Genomic DNA, 10236 nt, shown 5'->3' with positions numbered 1-10236 from the left:
GCGGGCCGGATCCGGCCCGCGGGCTGTAGTTTGGGGACCCCTGCTTTACATGAATTAAGGGTGAGGCAGCAGTAAGGAATACTTCCCCCTGCTGGTGGGAATTAGCATCACTTGCACAAAATGCTTTTGACCATTTTTGCTGAAAATTTGCAATAAACAAACAATTAAACAATCAATTATTTTGCATTAAATGATGAGGAAATGTTGATTTTGTGTGAATTTCCACAAAAAACTGGAATCTGATGACGATGATGAAGACTGGAAGAAACGGGATGGCTGCAGCTTTCCTACAGTTCCTACCAGAGTAGGAACTGTAGGAAGGAACTGTAGGAAGGTTTTGGTAATAAAAGCAGTTTGATGTCATATTTGCATCTATAAGTTTTTTATCTACTATGTTTAAAGTTCAGTGTGAAACATGTTAATATTCATGATTAAATAAAAACTAATTTCCTCAATAAAGGTTTGAAAGCAGGTTTCATGAACACTGCCCTCTGCTGGACAGAGACGTTGGCCAACAGCTTGAAATTATTAAAAATGTAAAATAAGCAGAGCAAAAAAAGAAAAGAAAAATCTGACAAAGAAAAAACTTGGAGTGAATTTTGTAATTTCAGCATCTTTGTGATGTAAAAGCTGCTGCAGGATTGTGATAAAAACGTGGATGTTTTTTATGTTGATCTGCAGCTGAACTCATCACTGCTGGATTTAGTTTTTCTGGAGTTTTAATGGTTTCTAGTGAAGCAGGAAGCGTCTGACCTCAGCTTGGCGCAGCGCAGGATCCTGGTGAGCGAGACACAGTTCCCCTCCATCAGCCCCTTCCCCACGGTGGGAGTGGAGCCCTTCCTGCAGGCCGCGTACAGCGCACAGGCCAGCCAGTGGACCACCTCTCCCTGGAGACACAGCAGCAGAAATCATGGTCAGCACAGAAAGTCTATACGTGACTTGATCAGAAAGAAGTGTCATTTTTACTTCGTTTTAGTCTTGAAAATTGTTTTTAACCTCAGAAAAATAATTTTACACAAGTCACTGTGGTTTAAAAATGATTGCTATGGTGTGATTATTTATTTCTCCTAATCTCAGGATTGTTGTGGAAAAACCCAGAGCAGGAATACAAAACCTAATAAACAATAATCCACTGTCCTACTGAGCTTCTGGCTTAGCAAAAAAGAAAAGCATCAAATATAAGTTCCCCGTTTACTGCTTATATTTAATGTTTTTTTATTGTAATAAGTTATTTTTTAGCTGAAATAGCAAACCCACAAGATAAGCAACATATAGATTTGCTTGTGGTCTTTATGGATTATATATTATTAAACTTGTAGTATGTGGCATATGGGACATGACGCTGACCTGCCTGGATTACACATATATGAATGAGTGCAATGAATATTAATATAAATGAAGGTTATATACCGGTGTGGATAAAAACAAAATAATATCAGTAATATTGTAAAAGTTGTTTACAATTATCTGATTTTGACCTCATTCATTTTACTTGTTTGCTGAAATATTTCAATTTATTTCCTATAGATTTTTACTTTGTGTCTTAGTTTATCAAGTTCAAACTGGTGAAGCTTGACATTCAGTCACACATCGACTTTAAAAGGTGACCCAGGTAAACACATCCGTTTCTCAGCCCTGACCGACCAAGGGGAGCGGGTCGCCCCAGCCCTTTAACCCCGGGTTTGTGTCACTCGGTCGGGGTTTCCCTACAGACCTGGTCGGAGTCCCCGGAGCAGTTAAAGTTAGTTTTTAGCAGCAGGCCGGCTGATTCAGCAGAAACGGGGCGCTTTTTCTCACCTCCAGCGTGTATGTATTCCATATTGCTGTGAAGTTGTCCATGGCTTCAGCTGCGGTCTGCTCGTCCATGTTCAGTTCTTGACACAAAGTCTCCAAACTCCTCCGGACCGAACTCTCCTCCATCCTCCCCGACTCGGAATCCGACGACTCTTCGCCCCGCATTCACACGCTGACACACGGCCGCGGTTCCCACCGCAAATCCCCCTCCCACGGGCGAAAGATAAAGACCGAGACACGGCGCAGACCCCGAACACCAACATCTACGAGCGACAACTTCCGCCACCATTACCCACAATGCATTGCGTTGGCGCGAAAACTTCGGGGTTCCGACCAATCAGACGCGAGGGAAGCGTCGCTGCGGCCCAGCGCTTATGCGCGACTGTTTGGTAAACTTTACCAAGAATTTCGCCGCCGAGTCGGTTCATATATCTTATCTGTATCTTGGAAATAAAACATCATAAAATCACATATATCTTTTATTAATTGTAAATTATTGTCTGAGGATTTTTGCAGCCTTTTTCATATAATTCTGGCACAATCGAATATTGATATGATTTAAATTTCAATTCAAAATATTTTATTAATTGTAGACGGAAATTAAATGTTGCAATGCATATTATCCAAAGTTCTTCCAAGAGCTGTAGGTCCTGGTGATGTTAGGCAGGATCTCCTGTTGCTGTCAGTGTTGCAGCGGTCTTAAGAAGCATCTGACTTAAGACACACTGTTGTAAAGCATTTGCATGAAGAGGACATTCAAGGTTTCCACAATTTATTTATTTATTTTTTTGATGTCTTAAGGAATCTTTTCTTTCACCGTCATCTCCAGTGGTTCCACAATCATCCTCAGAACAGAACCAGAACCAAAGCAGAACCGGCCTTCTTTATCAGAGTCCCTGAATCTGATGCCCCAACAAAGCATAAAATAAAATAAAAAGCATGGAAGATTTATTTTTATTTAAATAACTTCTTAATGATTACACATTTTCCTTGAATTCATTTCAGTCCCAAAATACAACTATGATACTACTAGTAAAATAATATTTATTCATCCAGTCATGTTTTCTGTCGTGATGATGTCATTTCCTTTATCATGCTAACAGGTTCTGGTAACAGGATGTTGTTGGGCACAGCTTCAGTTCATTATTAAAATGTGTTGATGATTGAAATATTCCAACAGTTTCAAGAGGTACATTCACCAAAATGACTAAAATATTGTTATACTTTTGATGGTTCATATAAATTTGTGAACAAGGTCAGACAACAGCAGAATGTCTTCAGGGGAAGCAATGTGGGCTTTTTAATGTTTGAAAACATTTCCACACAACTATATTTGCATTTTGTCTCAGGATCAGAATAATTTACACAACTGAACATGTGTTGGCATTTTTTGGGTTGGACAGAAAATATTCTCCATTTCTGAAATGGATTATATAATTTAATTGATTTATCATCTGGTCTACAACTTACTGTAATTTATTTGGACCAGTAGACTGATAAAATATGACAGATTTATCAAACAAGATAACTCTGACCTCATGTTGTTAGATTTTATTTATTGGTCTCAGATAATGTTCCCTTACATCAGATTACAGGAAGAAAATCTGTTTTCTTATCAAATAAATCATTTATTGAATTAAATCAGTGATAATACCACCATGTTTCCAAATTAAATGTCTCTTACATTTTATTTATGTATTTAAGAAAAAAGTAAAACTCAGCTGTAAAAGTTATTTTTATTTGTGAATTACCATATAATTAAAATAAATTCAGTCAAATCCATGATTACACTTCAACCTAAAGATGATTATTAGATTAATTAATTTACCAAGGAACTGTGATTACACTATAAGTTTATCTCCTGTATTTACTCTTCATATATTACTGAATTAAATTTAAGTGACAGTTACTCCAAATAATTCTTGTGCGACTAAAACATACCATAACACACCATGCTACCCAGTTCTATTTCTAAGTTTATATGAGCTATAAAGGTTGCTGATTCCTGCCTGGGGATCAGTGGGAGCTGTATCTGGAGTTATCTCTGGTCTCGATGGTTTTGATGAGCAGCTTCGGAGCCGGAGAGCTGCTGCTGCTGCTTTGGTAGCCATTACTGTATTTAGGAACTGGAGAAACAGGAGAGAACCAAAACAAATAAAATGTCTGTTTTTGTTAAACGCTGCTGAAATGATCACGGGAACGCCGCAGAGAGAGAAACGGCTTGGTGAACACGTACCGGGGCTGGAGACGGCCTGGATGCTCAGGATGGACTGCTGCCCAAGTCTGAACCAACAAAAACTAAAATTAAACTCCAGTCATAATTCACCTTCCTCTCACAGTCACTGGAATGAGACTGTGGGATTAAGTCGGGGAAATTCTGTCTATTTCTAACTGATGGATTTCTCATTCCAGCAGCTGCTGTTGCTCATTTATTCGTTACAACTTTATAATAATAAAGTCCAGTCTTTATTATTTTCTCTGATGAAAACATGCAAACACTTTAATGATGAATTTACTGTCATATTTTTTGGAGTGAATATTTAAAGAAACAGAAAACAGAGTTTCTGTCAGTCTGTCCTAAATGATGAAACTCGAGGACAAACAGCAGCTCGATCAAACTCAAATGATCAATAATCTGTCAGTAAAGCCAATCAGCCGTGACCTCATCACTAACGCTCACTGCAGAAACACTAAATACTAACAAGTTTTTCTTGTTAGTATGAACAAGTTTAAGTGAATGATTCTTTAAATTGTATTTTTAAAACTAGGCCAGATTTTAACGTGAGAAAATGTCTAAGTAAAAACTTCTGCCAGTGGAGCTAAACCCGCTAATTAAAACAAACTCCTATATCTTACTGAACGTTTCTTAGAAGTTATTTCAAATGCACCAAGATATTTGCACTGAAAATTAGACAAAAACACGTCTTTGTGTTTTTACAGTGTTGTGGTTGGACCTTCTGCTGAAACAGTCAAAACTCGTCATCAACAAAGTTAAACAGTGGAAGTGGTGAAGAAATGATGTCTCTTTGCTGTAAACGTGTTGAGGCTGAAGCGGCGTTGACTCTGCTTTTCTCTGAGTTGTAGATTTTCTCTGTCTTTGTTTCAACTGTAAAGCTATTCAGTGTTTCTGTTTGTGTGTGGATGTGCTTCCTGTCTACCTGTCCTCCTCTCCCTCCAGCAGCTTCCTGTAGGTGGCGATCTCGATGTCCAGAGCCAGTTTCAGGTTCATCAAGTCCTGCACAGGCAACAAATGAATGATTAGACTTCCGTAAGCAGCTTTTCATCTCTTCCCGCCGGCGGCCCACCTGGTACTCCCTCAGCTGCCGGGCCATGTCCTGCTTGGCTCTCTGCAGAGCGTCCTCCAGGTCTCGGGTTCGAGCTTTAGCCTCTTTCACCGCCAGCTCTCCTCGCTCCTCTGCTTCAGCCAGCTGGTTTTCCAGACCGGCTCGCTGTTGAGGAGACACCAGAAACAATCACTGCTGGATGTTCATCAGGTGTTTCTGGATGAGTTTGAGCTGCACCTGTGCTTTCACAGCCTCAATCTCGCTCTGCAGACGGCTGATCAGCCGGTTGACCTCGGCGACCTCTCCCTTCACGATGCGAAGCTCGTCTCCAAACTGACTGGCTTGGACCGACATCTGGTCAAACTGGAAACATGACAGCCTGTCACTCTGCATCTTTACACTCTGACAGGCTGCTGGACGAGCCAAGGAAGCGGCATGGCTGCACCTTGCTCTTGTACCAGGCCTCGGCCTCCTCTCTGCTGCGGGCGGCGATCTCCTCATACTGGGCTTTGACTTCCACCACGATCTGCTCCATGTTCAGGCTGCGGCTGTTGTCCATCTGCACCACCACCGACGTGTCTCTGATGCTGGCCTGAAGCTCACGTAGCTCCTGCACAAAAACCCCAAACGTTCACAGAGAAACCTTCTGGTTCACAGGCAAGTTAAATCCCTTGCCTGTGATTTAACTACTCACAGGCAAGGCTGCAGATCCCATCTCATTATTGGGGGGGGGCCATAAGCAGGGACATTTTTTAAGAGCAATTTTGGGGGGGTCAGCAAAGTTACAGTAAAATGTAACGTAAAATGTGGTTTAAATATTTTTGTGTGTTCAAGCTGCACCATCAAAAATGACTAGTAAGTAGCAACGAAAAACAAAAGTGTTTTTGTCAGTAAACTAAGATTGAAATGTTGCTTAGATCTGAGTTTGGTTCAGAGTCACTGATCTAATCTCTGCTACACCTTTACAACAATTGAAGACTCTAAATAAGTTTTAATGAGTGACTCCACTTAATAAAATTCCTCATAAATATTGATTTATTGCAGTGGTTCTCAATACAAGTCAGGCGTTATTTAAATTATAACTTAAGTTGCTTTAAACTTATATTTTTGGTTGTTTTTCTCATGCTAAAACCTATAGATATGCATGAATATTTGGAAAGTATCATAGCTTAAACTTAAAGGTCAGCACCAGAGTTTTCTAGAACAATATTCAGATTTTATTTCAGGTTTTAAAGACTCTACGTTGAAGATGGTAAGAAATAAAGTCATACTTCATTTTGTTTTACTGCCAGTTTTACTGCAGTCGCCCCTCGGCTCCCATAATGAGCTGTTGGCTAATGCTAACGCTCAGCCGCTCCAGTTTCAAACTCTTCTTATTAAAGTAAGAGTTAGAGAGCTAAATATAACTGAAATATTGGCTACCTTCTACAGAAAAAGGAGCCAAGTCTATGAAAGCAATGTAGCAGTTTTGCTAGTTTTGGTATCCAAGGCATAAGGTGTCAGTTTATCAGGATTCAGCCAAAGTTATGAAATAACGAACTGTGGACTGATTTTTTATTGTCAATGTGTTTCTTCCTATTGAGCAGTGAAAGTAAATGAAACGTGTTAAATGTCTTTTGCTGTAAGTATTTACTTACTGGATGGTTTTATTGTTAGTGCTGCAGAGCCACAGCTAACAGCTAACAGCTAACAGCTAGCTCCTCCCTTAGCGGCTCTAGCGGAGCCTGGGCCGCTCAGCAGTGCAGTTGTTGCTCCGCCTTCACTTTGGACTGAACCATTGTTCTAACAATGGTGGGGGGAACCTAAAAATTAATTACCATTTTTTTCTTAGTTGAATGACAGATTTACTTCGTTCTTTGTTTCTATTGCCTTTTTTATATTGATATTGTTTAAATACAAGGGTTTCTTTCATGATTTCTTTGGGGGGGACAATTCTAGACTTTTCCAAGATTGGGGGGTCCAGACCTCCCAGATCCCCGGGGATTTACGCCTATGTTCACAGGTTCTCCTCACTGCAAAAACACAAAATATTACTAAGTAGTTTTGGTTTCATTTCTACTTCTAATATATTATTAAATTTGAAATAAGACTAAACCAACTAAACTGTTCAGGTCAACAATTCCTTAAGGTTTTTGAAAAAGTACCAGCTATGTTAGCAGATCATTTCACTGATAACATGGGAAAACTGAGTTGAATAATCTGCTAAAACTAGAAAAAACTACTGGGTAATTATTTGTGTTTTTGCAGTGTTTTGTCTTTATTACTCTAATATTAGGCTGAGCAGAAGATTTGAAGATGCCTAAACTGCAGCTAGCGTTTATGCTAGCTCGATGGACCAACTGACTGTCCACCTTTAGACTGACTGTCCACCTTTAAACTGACTGTCCACCTTTAGCTTTGACTCTTATGATGAGACTTAAGAAGAATAAACTCACAAAATGTGAAGTTTTTTATCAGAAACGACCGACTAAAAACAGGAAAACATGAAGTTTTTCCTGGCTTTAACAGGCTTCCACACCTCCTCGTAGACGCTGCGCAGGAAGTTGATTTCATCGGTCAGAGCGCCAACCTTGTCCTCCAGATCTGCTTTGACCAGGTAGGCCGAGTCTACATCCTGCAAACATTCACCCACAAGGACAAGACAGGTTTAAAACCTGTGAATCTAAATGAGTTGAAGTGTGCCGTAAACATGAAATATAGTCATTTTAACTAAAATAAAAAAATCAGTTCATAAAAGTTTTTCAGAATAAAAGCGTCTTCTGAAATTAACCATCTTTCAGCAGGTATCAAATATACTTCTAAGCTAGCAAACATTTCTGAATTAAAATATATATCTGTTATTGGTATTTAATAGTCAGAGATAAATTGTCACATTTACATCAACTGTAAGCAGAAAACTATCAAAACTTAGTAAAATAAAAGCTTGAAAACATCAGTCTGGATGTTTCACGTAAATATCAGACTCGTTCTTGTTGCTTAAAGAAAACGTGAAACATTTTTTTTTACAAATATAAAAAAGTGTATTTTGATCTAAACATTAATCTTACTTTACACAAAACGGACAGAGAGAATTGATCGACGTTTAGAAATCACCGATTAGCATTTGTTGAATTTCTGGAGTAATCATTGGGACCGAATAAGACCAAAATTCCCAGCAGCCTTTGCACCGGAAGTGCTGTGATCATATCCGGTCATGTCGCTGTCAGGTCGGTGTTGTCTATGTTGTCAAAGACATAATATAAGAGTAGAACCAGCATTGGCTGCAATGCAGAGCGGGGCTGAACCCGTATTACACCAAGCACTGTAGCTAATATTAGCTGGTATCTCACCGGTGGACATGAATACAGTAAAGTAATATTCTAATCACAATATATACACAATAATATGTCCATCTTACTTGTGAAATGTTGTCTGTGGAGCCCTCACATCAATAATCCATCGACCAGAACAACAATATCCCTCAGTGCTGAGGCATCTTCTGCTGTTTTGGTTGAGCAAAGTAGGAGGGTATACCGCTCCAAGATGGCCGCCGTATTTCCTGCACCGGAGCGGCCAATGCGGGGTCTACTCTTATATTATGTCTATGGTCCTGACGCCCAAAAGCTGCTTGCCCTGCCTCCAGTCCTGGACTAGCAGCAAAACAAAGTGCAGCCATGACCTGCAGCGAATGAAGGTCTGACGGAACAACTAGAGCAGCAAATAGAAATAAAAAGAAACCCCGGGCTTCTTGAAATCTGCTGATTGCATCAAATTAAAAGAAATGAGGACAGATATCTCTGGTTTGGTAAAATGTACTCAGATAATGAAAAACAATCTAAATCTGCAGGAGATTTGAATGTGTTCGGTTCTGCTGGACTATAAAAGATAAAACATGAAGCAGGTTTTATTACTCTGCATTCATACACAGCTTCTTTATTTTAAACACAAGTTTGAAAACAAACAATGGCTTATTGATGCCACTGCAGCTGTTATTTTGTCTAAATGGAGAAATGTTAACGTAATGAGTTTTTCTCATTTCTGACTGAAATATAATATTTGATGCCTTTCTATATCAATTTCTACATGCTGGATTTATGTCAGTGTATATCTTTAAATAAAACAAAAAAAATGATCAGTAATTAATCAGAAACCTCATGTTGAAGACCTCTGGTCGAAACCATTACATTTATTGGTATAAATTATTATTTTGTGTAGCTGTAAATAAATTGGTTTTGAGATGTTTGTTGTAAATAGAAATGAAGTGAAAAGTTTATAGATTTGGAGTCAATATTCCTTATTGATTTGTCTTCATGAAACATAAAGGCAGATTTATTCAAATATATTTTTAAAATGGCAGCTAATAAATGAAGCAATACTTTTAATATTAGCTCAGATATTGAGAGACTTTCATTTGAAAAGACACTTTGCTGGAAATGTTTTTCTTAGAAAGCTCTTAAAGCTAACAAAATCATTTAATCTATATTATAAAATGTGATATTAAACCAATCCAGCAGGTTTAAAGCCGACTGGCTGCAGCTGCAGCGACAGACGAAGTGGACAGGAAACAAGTTTCAAATTCAAACATACCTTAATAATCCCAAAGGGAAATTAAATGTGGCTGTAACTCAATAATTTAGATACTTCAAAGAGCTACTGCAGAAGAAGAAGAAGATGATGATGATGATGGCCTGACCTTCTTCAGGATGACAAAGTCGTTCTCCAGGTTGTTTCGCTTGTTGATCTCCTCCTCGTATCTGAGGGAGACAGAGGACAGAGTGTGTGTGTGTCTGTGTGTGTGTCTCTATGTGTGTGTGTGTGTGTATCTGTGTGTGTGTGTACTTGTGCTTGAAGTCCTCCACCAGGCCCTGCATGTTCCTCAGCTCCCCGTCCAGTTTGGTTTTGTCGTTGCTCACCAGGTCGTTCTGCCGCCGCAGCGCCGCCATGTAGGCCTCGAACAGCGGCTCCACGTTGGAGCGACTCACGCCTTGAGACTGCAGCAGCTCCAGCTTCGTCTCCAGCATCTTGTTCTGCTGCTCCAGAAAACGCACCTGAACCGGGCAGGAGAGGGACCCATCAGTAGGGGGAACCATCAGCAGGGGGAACCATCAGGAGGAGGACCATTAGCAGGGGGACCATTAGTAGGGGGAACCATCAGGAGGAGGACCATTAGCAGGGGGAC

The 10236-nt window shown here is 39.7% G+C and overlaps 2 protein-coding genes across 3 annotated transcripts in view; both read right to left on the bottom strand.

The window, feature by feature from the left end:
- rbl1 (retinoblastoma-like 1 (p107)) overlaps positions 1 to 2091 on the bottom strand; it is a 17263-nt gene extending 15172 nt beyond the window's left edge. For both annotated transcript variants that reach the window (XM_007579216.2, XM_007579217.2), the window contains exons 1-2: positions 1798 to 2091; positions 754 to 887 (exon numbers count right to left, since the gene is read on the bottom strand). In XM_007579216.2, coding sequence (XP_007579278.1) covers positions 754 to 887; positions 1798 to 1959 — 296 coding nt within the window. In that variant the 5' untranslated portion in view covers positions 1960 to 2091. The remainder of the gene's footprint in view (positions 1 to 753; positions 888 to 1797) is intronic.
- A 1239-nt stretch (positions 2092 to 3330) lies between these two features.
- LOC103156969 (intermediate filament protein ON3) overlaps positions 3331 to 10236 on the bottom strand; it is a 13416-nt gene continuing 6510 nt past the window's right edge. Inside the window, exons 2-10 of the mRNA XM_007579215.2 lie at positions 9897 to 10105; positions 9751 to 9811; positions 7597 to 7692; positions 5524 to 5688; positions 5316 to 5441; positions 5100 to 5243; positions 4953 to 5029; positions 4031 to 4077; positions 3331 to 3920 (exon numbers count right to left, since the gene is read on the bottom strand). Of these exons, the coding sequence (XP_007579277.1) occupies positions 3811 to 3920; positions 4031 to 4077; positions 4953 to 5029; positions 5100 to 5243; positions 5316 to 5441; positions 5524 to 5688; positions 7597 to 7692; positions 9751 to 9811; positions 9897 to 10105 (1035 nt within the window). The 3' untranslated portion in view covers positions 3331 to 3810. The remainder of the gene's footprint in view (positions 3921 to 4030; positions 4078 to 4952; positions 5030 to 5099; positions 5244 to 5315; positions 5442 to 5523; positions 5689 to 7596; positions 7693 to 9750; positions 9812 to 9896; positions 10106 to 10236) is intronic.

Source organism: Poecilia formosa, unplaced genomic scaffold (genome assembly GCF_000485575.1).
Source record: "Poecilia formosa unplaced genomic scaffold, Poecilia_formosa-5.1.2 Scaffold512, whole genome shotgun sequence".
Taxonomy (NCBI): domain Eukaryota; kingdom Metazoa; phylum Chordata; class Actinopteri; order Cyprinodontiformes; family Poeciliidae; genus Poecilia; species Poecilia formosa.
This window is presented reverse-complemented; position numbering and strand designations above follow the sequence as displayed.